This window comes from Erigeron canadensis, chromosome 4, assembly GCF_010389155.1.
Source record: "Erigeron canadensis isolate Cc75 chromosome 4, C_canadensis_v1, whole genome shotgun sequence".
NCBI lineage: Eukaryota > Viridiplantae > Streptophyta > Magnoliopsida > Asterales > Asteraceae > Erigeron > Erigeron canadensis.
Window position 1 is genome coordinate 37,968,384 of NC_057764.1, and position 23,035 is coordinate 37,991,418.

The window sequence follows — 23,035 nt, forward strand, 5'->3', positions numbered from 1 at the left end:
GTTCTATACTTACATCTATGTGGCCAAAATCTATATATATAGAAACAAACAAACATATGTTTGGTGTTAACACAAAATTTCTATATATTAGGGGAAATTTTTGGTGGTCACAATGGGCTCATGACTAGTTTTGTCAACACCACATAATTTATTTTTTTTTACCTTTTATCACTAATCAATAACCAATCCTTATAACATCTCCAATGCATAATTAATTCATCACTAGTTTGGGAACCATTATTTAACCCAATCAAAAAGAAAAGAAAAAAAATTAGACTTATTATTCCAATAATACTGGTCTAATAACAAGTTAGTTCCAGTGGTGTTGGCTCACTGTGCGAGCAATAACGAGTAAACGACTAGTCGATATGAGGGTATTGAGATTTCTCGAACTGCACCTACATTTACTTTGATTTCAAAATATTTACTTTTATTTCGTTTCACACCAATATTTCACACATAATACTTTACTTATAAGATATAACAAAAAAAAAAATGTTAATATAATCAAATGGTGCACTACCGTAATTCGACATTACACCAACTTTGGTATGAAAAAGCAAAAAATTGATGTGACAATAAATTTGATTAGACACATGAAACAAAAGAGTCTAATCAAATACATGACAAAAATAAATAAAAAAAATAAATTCCAAACACGCTTTTGTGAGGCTTTTCATAAATGAAATGTCGATCATACCTAGCTTGAAGTTTCTTTGCACGTACAGATCCTAAGTCGAGGTCTCGATAGTAGTAAGGTTTTGCATCACTTAAATGGGTCTTGCATCACAACTAACCAATTTTGAATTGCCTTTTTTTTAGCACAGTAAATAGGGTTTTTTGAATTTTGAAATGAAAAAAAAAAAAAACAAATGGTTATTTAAATCCTCAAAAATCTTTATGTTATGATTGAAGCTTGAAATAATACCTATAAAATAAAGTTTTTTTTAAGTGAGCATGTTGTGTATTACATGTTGTGTATTGCAAGTTATTTGTTAGTAGGTAGCATTCAAAACATCACAGTAACATCTAATTGGACAATATGCGAAGATCAAACCATGAGTTTTTCTCTATTATGTCTATCGGCCGGCTTTAGCATTTAAGCGACCCTCAATGCAAGACATATAAATCAAATAGTTGTATCACTGTATGTGACCACATTAGCCTTTAGTTGTTTGCCAAGGGTTACGTATTATATATCTGAATTATACATACGAACTTTTTAAATATTTGAAGAAGAGACATTCTTGTGATTTGGGTAGCCTAACGAGTATAATTCTATATATTCGTGGCTAAATAAGATTTGAAGATTAAAATGGAATTAGAGATGAGTTGGGGTGGTCTAAATCTGAAAATCTAATTAAAGTTTTTATGTATGATATTTCATTGTGTATTAACTAACCACAACCCATAAGCTGTGACTAGAAAATCCATAATGATAATGTGACATAAAATTTGCTAGTTGTAAACTAAGAAAATTGATTGGAGAGTTACATTGCCAAGCTATTTACATTCGAAGCCAAAACTGGATTACAACACCAAATAATAACTATCTTGTGCGTATCTAATTATCAATATGTCGTCTCAAAATTGTATAGCGAAGTCATCATAAAGTTTGTCATATTTGTCAGACAAGTTATTCAACACCAAATAACTGATATTGGACGTTCTCTACTTGTAACTTTCTACTTTTCTGAGTGTCAATAGCTCACCGAAAAACTCATACCAATTAATAGCTTCAAGTCAAAGGTACTGCCTTTGACTCCCACTGAAAATGATTGGAGCCATCTGTTAAAGCAGAGGTCGAGTCTTCGTAGGGTGAAAATTGTGTAGTGTCCAACATACTGTACGTATAATCGTATATTATGCAAATATTGAGTGCATCTTTTAAAGCGAAGTAGCAACAGTATTTGAAATGAATTTTCAATCATATTTTGGAAAGCTGGCTTTACCTCTTGTTGACCAATCCTCACTACGTTAAACCTCAATGCAGCTAAACGCCAATAGTGAATAACAGAACTGTAAGGCGAATCTGCAATTTCCAAATCATCTGGTATAATGAATGTTGATTAGTTTTTAAGAAAACTACTGGGACTTTTAATTTTTACAATTACAGGCAAAAATTTTAATCACACAAAGATAAGGAGATGCAAGCTTCAGGTCAAGTAACATGTTCTTGACATCCTCAGACTTCAAATCCTTTCCAACTCCCATAACACTGTAGTACACATTATCTATAAACACCGGAACTTATTATATCCAGTGGAAAATATATACAGCACCTAACAGGATGGTTTGAAAGCTGAAGAACATTTTCACAATAAATTCCCACATGTGCACATAATGACTTCAATCAATTTCAACAAAAGCCAAACGCTTAGCATTTACCCAGCAAGCGTTTTCGTCCAATCAAACGTCTAGAACTTGATTTCACTGTTTTTTCCTCTTCACTATCTTCACTGTCCAGCACAATCACTCCTTCAGAATCACACATTCCTTCCAAATTGTCTTTGTCTGATCTTTCACCATGCTGTTTGGAAGCACCTGTATTCACAGTTTCAGCATCCAGTCTTATATTCATGTTCTTGTTATGCTTTTCTTCCAGTGACTGAAGTGGCTTTCGGGAAAGTTTTAAACCAGTTGAAATAGCACCACTTTCCCCTGGTTTGCCTTTATAAGATCGGTTAGTTTGTGGCTTTTTCATGTTATTCCCACCTGAAACTGTGTGAACCTTATCATTGTTTTCTTTATCCTGGGCTAAGCTTAAAAAACCGAAAGAGGGTTTTATACCAGTCAAACCTAGCTTCTTGCATTTTGTGTTACCAAAGCAACTTTTTTCGGTTGATTCCTTATGAACCTCTTGATCGTTATGTGCTGTCGCCTTGGATATGAGTAGCATGTTCTCCTTTTGTGGGCCAGAAGGTATTGTGTCATTAGTTCTTTTGGTTGAATCTAAAACTTCTTGTTGTAGATTCTTGCCAGAAAGACGTAGTTTGCTAGAGTTGAAGGCTGGTGCTTTCTTATCTTGATCAAGTTGTGGTTGGGGAATTGTGGTGCCTTTTAAATCTTGTTTGTGTTGTTGAATCTGTGATTGACTTACAGTCTTCAAGGGTGCCTCGTTCATTTTCCTTTCACTCTCTCTAGTGTTTGATCCTGAAGTACTCAGTGATAGCTTTCTACGGCTACCTGTAAGCTTTTGAACCTTTTGATCACCATGTGCCTTTGCGTCAGATATTGGTAGCATATTCCTCTTTTGTGGGCCAGGAGGCATTGTGTCATTAGTTCTTTTGGTTGAAGCTAAGACTTCATGTTGCGGCTTCTTGCCAGAAAGACATAGTTTCTTCGAGCTAAAGGCTGGTCCTTTCTTATCTTGATCAAGTTGTTGATGGAGAAATGTGGTGCCTTTTAAACCTTGCTTGGGTTCTTGAAGCTGTGATCGATTATTTATTGTGTTTAAAAGCCCATCATTCATCCCTATTTCACTCTCTCTTGTGTTTGATACGGAAGCATTCAGTGATAGCTTCCTACTGATCCCTGGAATCTTTTTTAACCCTACAGCATACTCGTGCATATCAGTTTTCACCGTTTCCAGTGGTTTAACTTCTGTCTGCAGAAAGTAAAGTCACAAATAGTAATAACTTAGTTCAATAAAAACAAATACTAATAACAGTGCACAGTTTATGTAATCATTTCTAAAGCTACTAGCATTTTTAATGTCAAAAGGGTGAACATTATTGGGTTGAAGTGTTGAATACAAATGAAGTGACTCATACCGTGCTTGAATCTGCGAGAAATTGATTCCCACCATGATCTGGACTTTCATTGGATTTGGCACATTTCAGGGTCATAAATATCGCATTCTTGTCAGCTACATCAGGATTTTTGGTTGAAACTGGGACTTTATGTTGTAGATTCTTGCCAGAAAGACATAGTTTCTTCGAGCTAATAGCTGGCGTTTTGTTATCTTGGTAATGATCAGAGTTCACTGTGGTCATAAAATTACTTTTAACATCCTCAAATGACATGTCTTCGGAATCTCGTTTGGGTTCTTGAATCTGTGATTGGCAACCAAAGTTGCACAAAGGACCCTCATTCATCCCCATACTCTCCCTATTTTTTGATCCCGCAGAATCCAATGACAGCTTTCTACCAATCCTAGGTAGCTTTGCAGAGCCAACGATGTACTCATGCATAACTGTTTTTGCCAATTCCGGTGCTTTATCTTCTGTCTGCAGATTAACAAGAAGCATTAGCAAACCTACATACATTTATGTCCACTTGCTTTCATGATCCTATTTCGGTTACTAAAGGTGATGAAATCCGATATGGAATAAATACATGCCATGCTTAATTCAGTGATAAACTGACATCTACCCTGATCTGAAATTGCACTAGACCTGACATTCTTTAGATCAACATCATTCTCCTCTGTGTGTGAACCAGAAGGTTCCAGTGACAGCTTTCTACCAACACCCGAAATCTTTCTTAAACCTAAAGAACACTCATGCATATCGCTTTTCACTGGTTCTGGTGCTTTATCCTCTGTCTAAAGAATTCCAAATTTAATATATTATGCATTGTTCATATAATCATTATTTCATAAACTTTTCAGTTGTTTGAGTTTATAACATCTAAACAAGATTAAAAGATATCAGCTTGAAGTAATATAAAGTAATTACCACAACTGAATCCTTCACAAATTGATTCCCACCATGATTTGGACTTGCATCAGATTTAGCATACTTTTCGGTCATAGAACGGGCCTTCTGGTCAAAAACTTGTTTATTGTATTTATACTCCTTACTCTACACATTTCAAAAAACATACATATACAGTCATCAATACTTACAGTCCCACATATATAATTAAGAAACAGTGGTTATTACTACATACCGCTTCACACATTAGGCCATCATCAGGGTTCGGTTCACTCAGTAACAACCCAATGCTTGTTAAAACAGTCGAAATGTTTAAAGACGGCTGCCACGCACCCTGTTTCAATACACTTAATCTGTTCACTTTACACTATCAAGTCTATATCTTTAAGTCCAATTTACTATATAAAAATCAAAATCTTACCTTTGGAGGAAGGTTAAGGATATCAAGACATATACGCCCTCCAGTATCAATATTCGGGTGATATATCGGAGTACTAAATGTAACAATTGGTGGTTGAAAAGGGTACCTACAAATTTACCCAAAACCATTCACATAGACATTACATCAAACAGTTGGTGCTCATATATAAATATTACAAAAATTCAATTAATTTACCTTTCGGGTATTTGAATCTTAATCTTGAAAACACCCTTTTCGTAAACGGTGCCCTCGGGACCATCGATGAGCGCATCGATGGCGGTGAGGGAAACCGAGGAAGAAAGATCGAGGTTAGGAAAAGAAGCGCCTGGCGGAGGATCGGTGATAAGAAGTTTGAGTTCTTTTTGCATTCGGAGATTCAGTCTTGCTGCTTGAGCCATTTTCCCCCCCTATTATTTAATTGATTTAATGATGATGATGATTTTCCGGTTTACTGTTTTATATGTGTGTTTGTTTTTGACTTTTTGGTGAAATTTTGAATTTAAAGTTTGTGGAGGTAAAAGTATTTGGGCGGGAGGGTATCAAAATTATTTTGGGCCGGCCCAAGAATTTTAAAGTGTAATACGACTATACTAATGTTTGTTAATATTAGATCTAGTAAATCAATCTTAAGAGTTACAAAAGCTAAGTGGATGATAAGATACTAATAATTTGTCACAATGTCATAAATATAATTATCTGTTTAAAGTTCCATGAAGACGAGATACTTGAGGCTATTTGATAAAACTCTAGCGTTTGACTTAGATTTATGCATGTGGTCTAACACGTATTCGTATTCATGTGACCGTTAGGTTGACCATCCAATATATTTATCCAGTCTATTTAGATGTATTTAACTTTACTCGAAAAATTTATCATATAAATTAAATTCTGAGTTTTTTTTTTGTACTTTCAATTTTCTCATATAACCAGCATTTCATATTTTATGTAAAGTTTGACACTTAAACCATTTTCCAAATGCATAATCATTGAGTGTTATGTAAATATGTAAGTATAAATTTTATTTGGCCTATAATTGGTCTTTATTTCTTGTTGACCGATGAACCCTCGTTTAGGTACGTTGAAGTTCTGGTGACATATATGTACAAGTACAACTACAACCACTCCACTAAATTAAAAGCATTCCCCACCATCTACAAAAAGAGACAAAAATCATTAACAAGAAACAAGCTTTAATCTTGTTCATTCTGTCTAATTGTGTACTTAAAAAATGGCAAGTTTATCATAATTCGTGTTTTAGTTTTTAACTACTCGTATTTCATTTATGTTGCATCATAATACCGAGCTTATGACTTTTTCTTATCTTACTTTAGATATGTATTGTTGGACAGTCGATAACAGGCTTAATATTGAGGTCAATATCACGGTTGGTTGCGGTAATAGTGGAAGATCCAGCTGCATCAGTCACAACCATGCTCCACCGTAGTGGGATTCTACCTGAAAACACCATTCTTAATAGGTTCGTTCAACGTGGTGCATTTCTTGATGACAACAACTTGTTTTTTAACTGTATAGTTAACTTCTTAAGATGTATATGGTAGACAAAACGCTTATGTTTGTACTTTGTTCATGCTATTCTGTTTGCATAAACTTTGTGCAAAATAAGTCAGTAATCGATTATACATGTTACATGTATTGGCGTTGCCAAATGAATACTTTGAAATTTGGAATAGTACAATATTGTTCTACCTTATTAAATTGCATGTTTTTTTTTCTCTAGAAGGCATTAATTAAATTGCATGTATTGTATAGTAGATTTCAAATCAACGTAAATAAACCACATATAGTTTTCCACATTGCCATACCAAGTCTAGTCTTCGACATTGTCATGCTGTTTTTAAAGACACTATAGAGTAATATCTGTGTATATATAAGAAAAAGTTTTATTAATTAAAGAAGATGTTCTGACTAATAGAGTAATAGCTACTCTTTTTTGAAATATCAATTTAGCTGTTTTTACAATAAATTTAATCAATTAATCTTTAATTTCTACTCCAATCAACTAAACTAGATATTTATTTTGTCTAACATATAGAATTAATAATAATTATCAAATCAATCACTAATAGCTACCCGTTATGCGTTAGTATTAAGATATAGATAAGTTCAATTCATATGGTCTCAAAATCTTTGAATGATTCTCTGACCTTACCACCTAAAAAAAATGTATAATTTGAAGACCACTAAACTACGTACTGAAGTACACAATAATAAAGGAGAGTAAGTTACAACTCACAATAAATGGTGTACTAGTAGTTTTTGTTTCCCTTCTCTTATGTTTCTCACCCACCATTTCATCAATTACAATATTGACCCCTTTATTATCAAATTGTCATAGCATTAGTTTAGTACCTAATTATTTTGATCTCTTCAAAATCACTCACTCACACTCACAAACTAACAGACACTAGTCACATTATTTTCCCATCAGGAATATATATATATGAAGGCTACATCAAATCTCATAATATGGCTAGCTCTAGCTTTATTGGTTAGTCTTGGCATGGTTTTGGGCTTGGTTTTACTTCTCTTAGGCGAACTCTATTGCTCCCCATTTGTCCGCCGCCTCCTTGGCCGCGAACATGCTAGCCCTCCCGATAACACTACCATCGCCGCCGCCGCCCTCACCACAGAAGATGACATTGAAAAAGAAGTCCCGAGATCTCCGGAAAATCAAGAAACACTTGGAATGACCCCACAACAAAACATTGTGGAGATCCAAAAAGGTCGTTTACGTCACTTGGGTAACACGTCAACAATGGTTTGCATTTCTAATCCAATCTATGACGACGATGAATATGGAAGGATGGGTACTAGAGGTGATATTGATGATAATGGGACACCCTTTGAGACCCCAGACAGTTCGCCATCTCGGTTGGGAACAGAGGAGTCGTTCGGTGATCAGAAGGAGGAGATATCGTCAAAGGTGGTGATTACTCCACCTATGAAAACTTGGGAAAGAAAATATGCGAATAAACAGTGGCGGATCCAGAAAAATACTTTCTCGAGGCATAGAAGGTAATATTATGGGCCGGCGGCATGCATGGTGATCAATTAATTAATTTCTTTTTACAAATTAAGGGGATAATAATAATAATATATATTGTTTCAACTATTGGTTTGAAAATTTATATATAGGGCGAATTTTTCCCCCACTTGCTATAGCATAGATCGATCAGCCAAAGTACATATTCAACCAAATGTAACAGTAGTTGTATATTATCATTACATATAATGTACATTTCATATGTTTTTAGATTTTTTGAGTGTTTTGCATATATATGCATTAAAAAACAAAAAAATCACGTAGCTAATTAAAAATTTGTATCATCCCTCATTGTGGGATTCCGTTAACATTAATGCAAGTTTTTTTTGCTAAAATTAAAGAAACATAGAAGTGTTTCTTAATTAATATTGTCTCATTACCCGGCTAAGCCATGCCTGTTTAATCGAGCCTTGTAATTTTAATATATATGTTCGCTAGTGATTTTGAACATTTAACAGTGTTTTCATTAACTTAATTAGAAGATAATTGTGAGCATGAAAAATAAGTAGACATCTTTTTATCAGGTCCCCATCCAAAGTAAAAGCAAAGTAGAAGTGAAAGCAGGGTGTTGTTGTCTTGTCATAAACGTAGGTAACCAACACAAAACTACTGACTATCTCCATGTGATATACCTTATATCGGTTTCTACGTCACAAACTTTTATTTAGATAATTAATTTCCTACCAACAAGACATAAATCCAAGTTGAGCGCCAGAATATTTGTGAGTGACACGAGTTTTTAAAGATAAATGGTTAAAGCTCGGCTATCCGACGCAACTTAATGGCAAAGGCCACCTCATACGCGCCTACTAGGTAACCAAAGCCTACTATCTTCAGGTCCGCAAACAATCCGCCATCCAAAGGCTCATTGCGATAAAATCTGTAGCGGCTCAGATTAATTTGAAGGGTGCTCTTAGATTTGGAAGTATAGGTGGATTTGACAACAGTTGTGGTATTGTTGACCAAGATTATTCAGAGAGAACGAGTCTTTGACTCATGCGTCACTACTAAAAAAAGTGGGGCTAATGTGAGGAAACATTTTGTGAATGTCCTCACCAAATCTCACTAAAAGAAAAAAACTGTGAATGGTTGAATTTCTTGTGACTAGTCCTCATTAAAAGTCATTTTAATTTTTCAAAAGTTAAAGTCAGAAGGGAATAAAAAATATGGACTTTTGTTGACTCGACCTTTCACGATAACAGGGCAGTTGATAACACCTATTATGTTTCACGGTGTTTGAACCTGAAATATCTTGTAAGTTTTACTAGACCATCTTCATGATGGTTGATATGTATAAACATATGTCCGTGTTATAAAACTTTTTTGAGTATTTTTTGCATAAATACATTAAAATGAATGAAATTGAGCAGTTATGAAATAAGTAGCATCTTAAAATTATCGATAATAGATACGGAGTATATGGTTTATACATGGAATTGGGCATACGTTGCTTCAGCATTGACATCTGCCAAAGATGGCGCGGGTTGAATTTCTAGAGGATTATAGGATGCACCCAAAGTTTAATGGTACATCAAAGTTTAATACTTGTGACTAATCATGTGCTACAATAATCTGTACGGAAAGTGTAGAGTAGATAAAAAAAAACTTCAATGGATATAGTTTCATGTATTGCAGCAGAATAATTTTTTACGTCTCTCTTGTGTTTCACTTTGTAGTTTCATTCCGCTCGGCATTGATGGTGATGGGGCAGCTTGTGCAACTTCCGTTGCTGCAACACGACAATTAATACTTACATTAGTTAGTGTGTTGATAAGAGAAGAACTGAAGAACAAATTTCAAACCAATGGCAAATTAGGGATAACATAAATTTAAAATGAGATTGTTCATGAATTAATATAGTTACCTATTTCATAGAAGAGCTCTTGTATGTTTTGCGCTGTTTTAGCAGAAGTCTCGAAATATTTCAAGCCATTTTCTTTAGCATATTGCTTCGCTTCCTACAATGATTATAAATCACAATTTTGTAACAGTAAGTTTTCTAGATTGAGCATAAAGTACTATACAATGGTTTATCTATTTAGCGTAACATTAGCAGCAACACGCTCATAGTACTATAGCAATATACCTCAGGATCAACCTCTCTTTTAGTAATCATATCTGCTTTGTTTGCCACTAAAACCATAATAGTATCCGGGTTACCCTGCCTCTGTAGTTCTTCAATCCATTTCTTTGCTTTTTGAAATGAAGACTGCAGCAAGACGAAATCAGAAGGTACTTTTTTAAGAAATCACATGGATCAATGTTTACATATAGTACCAATTTATAAGATGATTTTACCATGGTGTTGATATCATACACAACAATAGCCGCAGCTGCTGCACGATAGTACATTGGAGCTAAGCTGTGATAACGTTCTTGCCCAGCCGTGTCCCATATATCAAACTTCACCGTAGTGTTATTTATTGACACAACCTGTGTAAAGAAGGCAGCTCCGATTGTGGACTCCTACATTCGTGTCGTCAAGAGCAACTAATAATTAGTCACTTGTAGAGTTGACAATCTCGACAGACCCATCTATTTACGAATGGGCTAAATTAATTAGACCCCCTTTTTTTATCGAGTCGAATCAAAGTAATGATGCAAACGGGGACTAGTCAAACAACTTAAAAAGTCCCCCTTAGTCAATAGAAAATAAAATTAAGAAGCGGTGGTGTTTAAGAATTTTTTTTCTAAAAAGTTTATCAGTGTTTGAGGTCACAAACCAAACTTAACTCTGAGAAACAACTCTGTCAACCCAACCCATTTGACCCATCATGTAAACCACGTGACCTTGCATCTTGCCACCACAAATATAACCCGTTATACTAGCTAGTAATAGACATATATTCTGAATAAATATCATGAAGAGCGTAACGTTGTTATATATATATATAGAGTGAAAGACTGAAAGTGAATTCGATCGATCACCTGGAAGTCAAAAAATTGGCCTTTAACAAATCTCAAGATCATACTTGTTTTCCCAGTTCCCATGTCACCTAGGATCACCTGACCATACATGTATTTATAATTAGGGACAATTATTAATTTAAATAAACATGGATCGATATATATATATATATATTGTGTAAATATATGTTTGTATAATTGAATTAATTGCGTTCCCTTAAGATATATATACTCCGTACAATCGATCACTTACCAACTTGGCTTGTACGTTTTTACTCGCAATGTTATTAGCTCCCACCATAGCCATCACTTTTTTCTTTCTTTCGGAAATTCTTAGATACAACACCATTATTAAGTTAGTAATAATTAAAGAAGATAAATCTATTAATGATAAGTGACGAACAATTCGAGATTGAGGTAACTTTAAGAATTATCAAGGTTTTTTAATTCAATTTAAATCATGTCTTTTTAATGTTTTTGCTTTTGTTTTATACACATTATAAACTAAAAAATTCTTATCGGTACCGGAAACGTCCCTCCACTGTGGTACTATGACGTTACAGCCACGTTGAATAAATTATATGCCAAATTGTTGATTTACTAAACGGGTAAAAGAGCATGATTTTCCCATATTCTGATTATTTGGCAATGACGAGTTTTTTTTTAATTATTTAATCAGGGTATTATTGTATTTTTATTGTCATCCCCAAGAGCAAGGTTTAGAAGAATAAGGTTTATCTAGAGAGGTTTTGAACTTAAAATTTCGTGTGAGAAGAGTTGCAATTCATAAGGTTCAATCAAATTTCACCCGAACATTACTCCAAATGCAAGCTAGTTATTTGTCCATCTAAAGGACTAAAAGTTTTGTATTCTATCTTATTTTAGACGTACAAGTATGTACGAAGAAGAAACAAGATCGACAACTCTTAACATAAAACCGACCACCATTGAGAATTAATAAAGGTGTCTGACAACACGAGTACCCTAATGTTAAATCAATAGTCTAAACTCAATTACATTATATGCATAAAGATGTTTATCGAACTTAAAATCGATATGTACGTGTACCTGTTGTTATGTGCAAGAAAAACCCAAATATGGATTTTGAGGCTAGCTAACTCTTTTTTCTTTACGATTTCGTCAAAAGTCTTTTGAATTGGGTTATGATTTATAAATATTCGCGATATCAACTAATGTGTTTTGTTAACATGAATTTCAAATAAGTCGGTCCAAAAGTCACAAATCGTTGAGGATATATATATTGGCTCTCTTTTGCAAAGTTTCGCACCCTTGACAAAACAAACCCCTCAACATACATACGGCTGCAGAATGGTAAATTTGTATTTTTTTTTATAAAAGTAAGAAAAGATAAATAGAAGTAAATACAAATGTTACTTTCGTTGTCAACTTGTCATAAACTGGATGTCATTGGTCATCGAACATTAAATTTAAGATAGATATATTTTTTCATTGAGAGATTAAAACAATCCGAGTTGTTTTGATTTTTAATAGAAAGAATGAATTATAGTTTAAGAAAAAACTTTCGTTGTTTGGATATGTAAGTGTGTAGTACATTATGGTGGAACTGTTTATAAAAAAAAAATTTCTCTTTCAAATTATTATATATATTTATCACAAAAAATTAATTAGAATTATCATAATGTAGAGAAAATATATATATTTTTATATATACAAGCTAATTATATCTAAAGAAGTATTTTTTTTTTGTTTCTTACATTATATGATTGAATACGTTTTTATATTTTTATATATACAAGCTAATTATATCTAAAGAAGTATTTTTTTTTGGTTTCTTACATTATATGATTGAATACGTTTTTATTTGATAATTACCTTGTTCGACACGTGTAGTCATTATTTATTAAAAAAATTAGTATTTTTAAATATGAGTGTTTAACCCGAAGATAACAATTTCTTTTGAGGATTCATTTTCTATTTTCGAGCTAGGATCTGTTTTTTTTTCTTTTCATTTTCGGATACGACTTTTATAAGTATGACATACAACTTATAAAATTGCTTCCTCAGCTCGCAAAAAATTTACTGGCTCCGTCTCTACATGAATAGTAGAAGATTTTTATTTTTACTTGTGTCGATTGTGTACTAATTTGTTGATATTCACCAATATAAAGTTTTAATGATGTGAAATTAAAAAAAAAAATGTTACTCTATTTAATTTGTCCCGATTCAAAATTTTAAATGTCATTATTTTGGTTTTTATTTTTCCAGTTTGAATATTTTTGTTTGTTTGGTCTAAAATATATACATAAATAAACTGAGTTTGAATGTATTCTTCAATTATATAAACTTCATTAAGCGTTATATTACACATGTAATAATATACATAGTCAATGTTTAGGGGGAAAAAACTCACTGACCAAGACCTTTAACACAAATCTTCTTTATAGCGGTTGTTGGTTAAAGAATAGGAAAAGTAAAGTAGATCGAGAATATATATCATGAAGGAACATATGGAAAAAGGTTGCGATCATGAGCTAATTATCTTTGCTTGATCCTTCGTTCTGAAAGCTACGTACAATAATTAATATATTTATCTTTTGCTTTTAAGAAGTTGCCCGAAACAAGGTGTTATGGAGTGAACTTTTTAATTAATCGGTTTGAATAAAGAAGCATATGTATGGTAGTAGGGACTAGCTAGAGAGAAAGTCGTTATCAAGTATAAAGAAGATTCCAGGCTGACTCATTGTCAACCAGGACCAATGTCTTTATCTAATATGTCGATTCCAGGCTGCTGACTCGTTATCAACTAGCTAGCTAGCAGGACCAACAAATTCTTTCACATATTCACTGAAACACCAAGATGCAACTTGAAGCACACTCACAATTAACAAACTATTCTTGCATGCTCATATATAGGAACCCAAACATATGGCGACCAATTAATTATTACTATATATTAACTACGTACCGTTGATTCCATTTCTTGTTTCCCTTCCGTGTTTAGGGCGTGTGGACATGATTTAGATTTTGAAAGCTTTATTGATGAGCACAAATTTGGTTCTTTGTTAGCCGAGAATATAGTACGGAGTATTTAATTAGCCGGTCTATGTATATGAGTTCATTTCTTACTTTCTTTGGGCATGTTCATTTAATTTGTCAAAGGTAAAACGGTGGGTTTTTTTTTCTAAAAAAACGAGTATGGTTCCCGCGCAATGTGACGGCGAGTCAGCGATGACGGTGATGGTGACATCTATTGGTGTAGATAAAAGTATTTGATTTAAGGGGGTTAGTAGAGATATACTCTAATATAATGGACTAATGGTGTAATTCAATATTAAGGGTTGATGGTGATTTAATTCATTAAGGGTATTTTGGTCAATTCCCATGTCCCGTTTATGTAAATTTTCAACATAGGGGCTATAATTTTTATATAGTAGTATAGAAGTATAGATAAACATATGTATCCAATCCCTTATGCATATTGCTGATTAATTTATTGATTTTCAAGTTCTTTTTCTTTCAACTTTGACCGTAACTATTTTTTTGGTATCGTATAGTAGTTGATGAAACTTATATGAATAAAAAATACATCTAAAATTGATCAATTCATTCACATATTTTATATCAATTATTATATAATACAATCAAAAATATTTATGGTCAAAAAGTTGAAATAAAAAGATTTTGAAAATCATAATAAAACAGTTAAAATGGGACGGAGGGAGTATGGCATATATGTACAACTGGCCGGATAGGAATCATAATAGTTCAACACGTCTGACCACCATTAATTATAGCCTGAATGTGTGGTTAGATGCATGGTAGTATCACTCCATCTTATATGATCGATCGTGTGCGACAGGATAGCAACAAACTTTTAGATATTGTAATCTCTAATCTGATTAGGGAGACGACATGAATTGTTGAATTTAGATGGGTAAACATGCATGGAATTAAATCATGAATGAAAGAATCATATTCCTAAAGAATTATATTCCTAATCGAATGAAATCATGAATGGTACATTCACATTCCACTGAACAAAACAAACAAATTATGTTCATTCAAAAGGAATAGATCATATATACTATCATTTTGCTTAATTATTTGTCTTAATTCTCATCACGCATTGAGCTTGATTATACTTGAAAGAAGTGTTTGATGTAATCTGCAAATTAAATGGTCTTAACTCATGCATGGTGTATACACTAGTGTAACAAACAAATAATATTCGATATAAATTGCATGTCATTAAAATTTTTATTTTTATTTTTATTTTTAGTATCTTAATATATATAACTTTTGTTTATATATAAAGTAATATATGCACATGCATAATTTAAACCCCTTGATTAACTATAGAAACGCCAGAGATTTACTTGTTTATATCTTCATTCATAAAGGAAAGTACGTACATGGCTTTCTTGATGCTTAATTAAAAGTTATAACATACTCGTAAAAAATAGATATATTATTCACTTAAGTTTAGGTTCACAACCTCGTTAGAGGAAACATACCATGTGTTTCAGCATATGATGGATGATGAAACCAATTAATTAAAATGGCATGCCATAAATGAACCAATTATCGATCTTCCCCTTATTTAACGTACTTCATATTATTTCATGGTGACTCGAATCACACGGCCACCCCAAACATACTCATCATGATGATTTCTGCAACGAAATGAGCCCGGATGGCTTGTTGGAGAGCACATACACTGCTTCAAGGTCGACCCATGGACGACCTCTCCACCTCTAGTAGTACCATGTTCTTCCGCCGCCACGCCTCCTCTTGATGATGGTTGAGAATTAATGTGCCATAATACTCTTGTCTTCACAAGGTTCTCAACGCCAGAATAACAAGAGCTTTGGTAACACATTTTGTTGTTCCTATGCCTTACAAATTTTTGAAATTTGAAGAAAGGAATATATTGTTGGGTCGATATATATATACCATACCAATGAGAGGAAGGAAAGTTGGGTAAGTAAAGTTGGGTATAAAGAGAAGCCTTTAGAACAAATTCTTGCCAAGGAGTTGCTTTATGAGTGAAATAAAAAAGGTAGTGTTTTTTCATGACTATATATATTTGTTAAGCTGACAAGACTTGATGATTTGGCCGGGTGAGAAAATGTGTCATCCACAGCTCATTTTGCCAAACCTTTTGCCTGATTATTATAAAAACAGTGAGTTTGATGTTGTTGTGGTGACCCACATCTTGAGCTAGCTAGTCCTTATATTTCAGGAATTCATCAGCGGATGAATGACAAGCTAATTGTTGGGTTGGTTTTGAGGTTTTCCTTTGGTCAATGATGAAAAAGCCCACAAATTAGACCCAGTCGTTGTATCGGAGTATTGGTGTTGTTTTACATGTGCTCTCATTGTATACTTTTCATATATATGATATTGATAGAATATATCATATATGATTCGTTAATAAAGCAATCTTGAAAGATCTTGGAACTTTGATCAAATGGATATGGTAGAAATATTTAATTATTTGTTTAATTATGTTTTAATATACAGTATATGGTTTGGTTGGCATTAGATCGATATGCTCCAAATTTATAAACCATGTTTATAACTATAATCTTTTTTTTTTCTAGTGGTGTAAAACCTTATAAGTAGTTATCCTCTAAGGAGCTTCATTTATCTACAACATTTTTAATTCTTTGTAACGCATAAAGGATTTTGAAGCAATATATGTTACTCGTATTAAGAATTTAAGATATCTAAAGCTAAAAAAAAAAAAAAAAAGTTGTGTTCTAAGTTTATATGAGAAAAAGTAAAAATTAAAATTATTAACCCGTATATTATACGAGTATCATTTCATTACATGATTGGATTAGTTATTTTAATTGTTTTTACATACATTTTAGACAGGGTCATCCAAGGAGAATAACAAAAAAAAAAAAATAGGTGTAAGGCAAAATGAAAATTATAGAAGTTTAACTTGACATTTGTTAGATTATTTTGATTTACTTACAGGTCTAAAATTCGACTCCTTAAAGTGATAAATTTATGTGCTTTCTCCTAAATTTCTGATTGTTCTGTATAATGCAAGTTTAATTTGGTCGAACATGTTCAAGCCCAAAGATTGAACGTTATTATAATTTTATTTTATAACATTTTGTTGTATTTTTTTAACTAGTTAATCAACTCGGGTTTAACCCGGACATGTTAATAAAAAATATTAAAATTATATTAAAATATATATATATATAATATTTGTTATTAAAACATTATAATTTGATATAAAATCTAATAATTCAACTAACACAATAATTATATCGTTAATGAATCAACTAAAACAATAATAATTTTTTAAAATAAAAATAACTATCGCATTAAGTAAATAAAAAAGACATTTTATTTGTAATATTATATATGAGAGAATTTTTTTTCTTTTAAATAAATGATTGATACTTTTATTAAACATGTAAAGGGCTATTTCTATTTTATTTATAAATGAAACATTTTATTTGTAATATTATATATGAGAGAATTTTTTTCTTTTAAATAAATGATTAATACTTTTATTAAACATGTAAATGGCTATTTCTATTTTATCTCTATATGACATCATAATTAAATAAAAGAAATTTTAATGTAAAATATGGATTTGTCATATCAAAAACTTTCTAAACATGCTTAAAGGTAACAATCTTATTTTATTATATATAGAGAAATTATTTTTTTTACTCTTTTCTTGTAATTTTTTATTTTTAACTTTTTGTATCCAATATTACTTTTGTAAGTTTTATACAATAACTATTTGTAATATGTTATTTTAATTTTTTGTAAAGTTTTGTGTTACTTATATTTTTTTTTTTCCTGTTTTTAGTAACATTTTTTATTTTTTTTTGCTTTTGTAAAATTTTGAGATTTTTATAAGTTAACATAAACATAATATTATGGGTATGTTTGGCAAAAGTAACTGAAGTTAGAGGTTGCGGCTAAATTAGGGGCTGGGGCGTAGCTATAAATGTGTAATTACGTTATTAGACATATAATTTATTTTTCTTAAAAAGAACATAAGTAAAAGTATCATGAGTGATTAAAAAGTTCAAAGAAAAATGATTGTTAAAAAAATAAGAAACGAAATAGATTTTATATCTAACCAACTCCACTATGTTAAACCAAAACTCATAAAATTCGTTCAATGACTTTAAAATTTTCAGACTAAAAAAAGTAAAAATTTACAATAAAACAATTTGATATCTAGATGTGAGGAAAAAGACTTTGAGATGAAATAAGAAAGAGACGACCAACTTCGAAGCAAGTGGATAGTTGGGTTTCGGGTTAGATACGAGTTTCATTAGATCGGTAATGATTGCAGGTTTGCTAGGTGTGTGACTAACAAAGGCTATTTGTATAATTTAATAAATAGGGATTGGGGCTTTTGTTTAAACGTTTTTTCCATATGCTTTTATTTTTAAGCTTTTTGGGTTTTTTTTTTTGGAAAAAAAACCATACAAGGTTGAAGAAGTTTTATCTTATAAGCCTCATCCTCTAGCCCCTAAAGGGCCCTTACCAAACACACCCGAATGGACCCTCGTGGCAACTCGTAAAATTGAACCACCTATTTAGTATGAGAAGTGATAATTGTACCACATATTTTGATGTATTCATTACATTGTACATGTTTTATAGCATACTATACAAGTATGTAATGCATAACATAGTAAATTTTATCTAAATATGTGGTATGAATATCACTTTTCATTTAGTATTTATTGTGAAAGGACAAAAAGGGGAAAATTTTAATTATTTTAAGGGAAAATGTTAGGTAAAACATGTAGTACCTATCTTAGGTAAAGTAGAAGAATTATGTAAAATTCAGAGGGTTATATATGTTTATCAAATTCAAAGGTTTAATCTATAATATTTTTTAATGTGGCAGTACCTAAGCTTAGGTAAAGTCTGCAATACGGATCATATTCCGAAAAACCATGTATTTACTGGTTTGTCCTTGTTGAAAAGTTGAAATACATATAACAAGTGGGCGAAAGGTCTCCATCGATTAATCAACACATTTGAATATCAAGTGTGTCTAGAAATTTTTGTTTAAGAGTCATTCTTCAAAATTCTCCACATGTTGCCACACTTTATTTTTTATTTTCTTTCCTTTAAAGACTATTTTATTTTTATCTGTATATTATAACTTTATAAGTGTTAAAGAGAATATATAATGAAGAATCGAGAATATATTTACCAAAACTAGAGGGTCAACAAATGAAGTTCGATTTGTATAACCGATCAGTTGGATTGGACTCAATTAAGTAAATATATATTTTTATACTTTTAGATTTTTTTTAATGAAATATGTAAATTAATTGCAAATGATGAGAAATATTGTATATATTTTTTTAACCAAGTTCGCCTTGAGAAGGTTTATCACATATTAAATCGTCAAATTAAACCTCAGAAACTCATGTCACTCGAAATATGAAGGGTAAACTCACCCAAATCTATAATAAATATAAATTAAATATTTATGATTTTAATTTCTCAAATATTGCTTAAGAAAAAACTATTTGTGTTATAATTAAGTAAGTTAGCCATAACTTTAATATTATGTTTTTGAGTTTTTTATTCTAAAGGAAAAGAAAAGAATTTGAAAGATTTTAAAAATATTCGTGTTCTTTTTCATTTAATAGAAGAAATAAAAGAAAGGAAAAAATTGAAAAGATAATTTAATAGACTTTGTTTAAAATGTTTTCATCTCATTTTTGTGATGATTTGAAAGGAATGAAAATTACTTTCTCTTCCATTCATATCTTTCTCTTATTTCTTTTTCCTTTACAGTGTAAAGACTTTAATTAACAAAATCTTAATTTAAATATGAATTTTGTACGTCAAAGAAAATGTCAAATTGTTAAACCCAAATTAGAACATTGCACATAAATCTGGTCATCGCTAAAATTTAAATATTTATTGTCCGATAGGAATTAGATAATATTGAATCATTTATGATAACAACAATCAACTAACAATGTTAATAGAAGATGATAAAGTGGAAGAAGATAGAGATGAAGAAAAAAGTTAATTTTTTAGGTACATTTTATAATTAACTGAGTTACCAATATATTTGGTAAGCATATTAAGATAAATCAAGATTTACAGTAAATGCAAGGAAAGGGGAGGAGACTAATCATAGGGGTAATATATTAAAATATACTTATATATAAATTTGTACATAATATTGTCAATATATAATGTTTTATAACCGCAATCTTTTAAGGTTTTAGATATTTATGGAGTAAATTGTCATATACTCATATATCTTGACTTTTTAATAGATAAAGAAAAATCAGTTTTATTTCTGGGAACAAAATAATTACTCGATTTCTAATAACTAAGCCATTTGGCAAATTGTTTGTGTTCTGTTTTCGCGTGAGAGACGAGTCAATACGCTGGCTGGCTACCAGTCAAGTCAAATAAATCGCACTTTCATGATACGCGTACCTTCCACCTTACTACATATATTCCCCTCCAAATTTCCATACTATATATATACACCCCATCATCAAAATCTTTCATTCATACAATCTTTTTTTTCTTTTCTTCTAAACTAAAAACTACCCATTATTCATTATCACATAAAGATCAAAACCCAGATTCAGATCATCTAGTCTCGTTGAAAAATGGTGAATTCGAGGGCGATAATTGTGGCTTATTTGCTTAGTTTTATGTTCATGGTTTTATTTGATGTTACTAAAGCACAAGAGTTTGCTTCTTCCCCTGCTCCTGGTCCTTCTAATGATGGTGCAGCAATTGATCAAGGGATAGCTTATTTTCTTTTGATGGTGGCACTTGCTGTTACTTATCTTGTTCACTAATTACTTTTGGTTTTGTTATGATCCTATTATTCTATTTGTTCATAGATTGATATTAATTTAATTATTTACTTGAAGTACCAAGATTCATTCACTTATCTTGTAGATTATTGCCGTGTGTATTGGATATAGATCAATGTGTGTTTAATTGCTTACTTGACCCAAAAAAAAAAAAATTTTAATGGAGATCGATCCAAAGTTATTTCTATGACAATTCACAATAATATTGTATATAAGTCCCGTATATATATGCAAGAAACCAAATTAATAACATTCAAACTTTTTTAAATATATATCTTTGCCAATAAAAAAAAAAACTATATTCTTATTATAGCCCAATAAAAACATTTAAAGGAATTTCACAAATAAAATCATCTTTATCTCAATTAGATATCATGTCGTCGGACAATTTAGTTGGGGGTTTCTCATATTCTTGTTTTTACCCGGTTAAGACAACGTAACCTAGATCTTTTGTTGCGATCAAATTATCCACATATTTTAAAAAAACAAAAAAAAACTTAATTCAATAATAATTGTAAACTTTTTTTATTTTAATCTTGTGATGGCTATACCAACCTCGTGAAATGGGCGTGTTGACAGAGTTATAAACACAGCCGTAAGCCGGTAGTCATACCATCATGCCGAGCCTTGGCATTACCCATCATGGATCCAATATAGTAGTTTTTGGTGTGGTGACTGGTGAGTTCAAACTTCAAAGTGGTGGCATTTACTTTTTTTAGAGTGTTTGTAATGGTTAAGGGGTGGTCGGCGTGGAAGGCCAACGACGCCGGGGTGGTGGGGTGGATGATTACGGAGTTGGGGTGGTTACTCGTGTGAAAAGCCAAAGTTGTCCAAACAACGGTGGGTGCTAACATGGTGTGGATACACAATTGCATTTTTTTATTGTATATTCGTTTGATACTTAGTTGGTGGAGTATTAATTACATGCTATATGCTGAATTCTTTGTTTTAATTTTATGAGCATTCTTTTATTTTCTCATATATATATACACTTTTGATTTTAATATACTTTATTTACATTTTATACCCTTAGTTTTTATATTTTCACAAATAACAAAATATACTTTATAACTTTATATATACATTTTGTTTAATAAATATATGTAAACATTAATTTGATGTTTACAGAATTGTTAGAAATAATTATTTTCTTTTGATTATTGTAAGAGGTTATTTTTCAAATAATAAAGTGTAATATGCCATTTTAAAAATACAAAATATGTTATATTTTAAAATAAAAATTTGGTGTGGTGTAGTTATTGTTACGGATGTAGTGTGGTTGTTGGGTGGTATTGTATGGTGCTGACATGGAACTGATATGTCACACCACCTGGTGTGATGGTGTAAAACACTACGAATGCTCTTAGTACCCAGGTGAACTTCACTGGTTGTTTCACTTCGAGTCACGTTTTTTACACATTAAATTACAATAAATATGAATGATTGGAGTATTGGGGACCAAGATTTTCAGTTTTTTCTTTACAATTTGGTTGAGGGCCCGCAAAGCCAATAGTTGAAAGCCTGCTCCATTTTAATTACAAGTTGTCAAAGTAGAGTTGATTATACTTTTGGTCTCTATGGCAATCTACAGTAAAATGTAACGGTTTCATTCTTATTCTTCTAGAAGCTTCTGTTTTTGTCCAATTTTGTACACCCCGTCAGGTATCTTGGCCCAAACCATTTAACGTCCATTAATGAAGTTGTTAAGTATACTTTTGTCCAAGTCATTTTATCTCATCTCTCTTTTTCTTCTTTTTTTTCCCATTAGATTTTTAACAATAATAATAATAGACATAAAAATTAGACATCCCAAAAATTTGAATAATAACTATCATCATCATCAACAAAAACAAACTAAAAGTTCATCTTTACCAATAAATATAAAACAATATATACAAACATAATAGTCGTGTAGCCCTCACCAGAAACACCAATACTGAAGCATGGTACTTTTGAGCAAATAAATCGGTTTATCAACTATAAAATATCGAAAAAGGCTATTTTAAATATTTCGCGATCTCAATTAGCCGCTTGTATAAGCATCCTGAAAGGGCACCATTAACCCTGATCATACCATCACTAAATAATCAAATTGGTTCTTCCATTTTGTTTTCGTTCAACCATTGAGTTTTTTAATCAAATCGAT

General features: G+C 31.6%; 3 protein-coding genes across 3 annotated transcripts; 1 reads left to right on the top strand and 2 right to left on the bottom strand.

Annotated features, from left to right (window-relative positions):
* Nucleotides 1-2,011: 2,011 nt before the first annotated feature.
* Nucleotides 2,012-5,477, bottom strand: LOC122597906. Its single transcript, XM_043770494.1, has 7 exons — nucleotides 5,275-5,477; nucleotides 5,080-5,185; nucleotides 4,894-4,992; nucleotides 4,680-4,805; nucleotides 4,418-4,546; nucleotides 3,774-4,106; nucleotides 2,012-3,607 (listed from the first exon to the last, which is right to left on the bottom strand). The coding sequence occupies exons 1-7, from the start codon at nucleotides 5,475-5,477 to the stop codon at nucleotides 2,378-2,380; spliced, it is 2,226 nt and encodes a 741-aa protein (XP_043626429.1). The 3' UTR covers nucleotides 2,012-2,377.
* Nucleotides 5,478-7,540: 2,063 nt separating this feature from the next.
* On the top strand, nucleotides 7,541-8,119 carry LOC122597549. Its single transcript, XM_043770129.1, has one exon. The coding sequence runs from the start codon at nucleotides 7,541-7,543 to the stop codon at nucleotides 8,117-8,119; it is 579 nt and encodes a 192-aa protein (XP_043626064.1).
* A 1,646-nt stretch (nucleotides 8,120-9,765) lies between these two features.
* On the bottom strand, nucleotides 9,766-11,351 carry LOC122598484 (ras-related protein Rab5-like). Its single transcript, XM_043771075.1, has 6 exons — nucleotides 11,304-11,351; nucleotides 11,072-11,149; nucleotides 10,442-10,609; nucleotides 10,230-10,352; nucleotides 10,008-10,101; nucleotides 9,766-9,872 (listed from the first exon to the last, which is right to left on the bottom strand). The coding sequence occupies exons 1-6, from the start codon at nucleotides 11,349-11,351 to the stop codon at nucleotides 9,766-9,768; spliced, it is 618 nt and encodes a 205-aa protein (XP_043627010.1).
* Between the last annotated feature and the right edge of the window lie 11,684 nt (nucleotides 11,352-23,035).

Excerpts from the sequence above, each read along its gene's own strand:
- LOC122597906 (XM_043770494.1), bottom strand. The coding sequence starts at position 5,477 with ATGGCTCAAGCAGCAAGACTGAATCTCCGAATGCAAAAAGAACTCAAA. Across the intron at positions 4,806-4,893 it reads ATGGCCTAATGTGTGAAGCG|AGTAAGGAGTATAAATACAA; the intron begins GTATGTAGTAAT and ends TGAAATGTGTAG. Across the intron at positions 3,608-3,773 it reads TTCTCGCAGATTCAAGCACG|ACAGAAGTTAAACCACTGGA; the intron begins GTATGAGTCACT and ends TACTTTCTGCAG.
- LOC122597549 (XM_043770129.1), top strand. The coding sequence starts at position 7,541 with ATGAAGGCTACATCAAATCTCATAATATGGCTAGCTCTAGCTTTATTG.
- LOC122598484 (XM_043771075.1), bottom strand. The coding sequence starts at position 11,351 with ATGGTGGGAGCTAATAACATTGCGAGTAAAAACGTACAAGCCAAGTTG. Across the intron at positions 10,102-10,229 it reads AAAGAGAGGTTGATCCTGAG|GAAGCGAAGCAATATGCTAA; the intron begins GTATATTGCTAT and ends TAATCATTGTAG. Across the intron at positions 9,873-10,007 it reads AGAGCTCTTCTATGAAATAG|CAACGGAAGTTGCACAAGCT; the intron begins GTAACTATATTA and ends GTCGTGTTGCAG.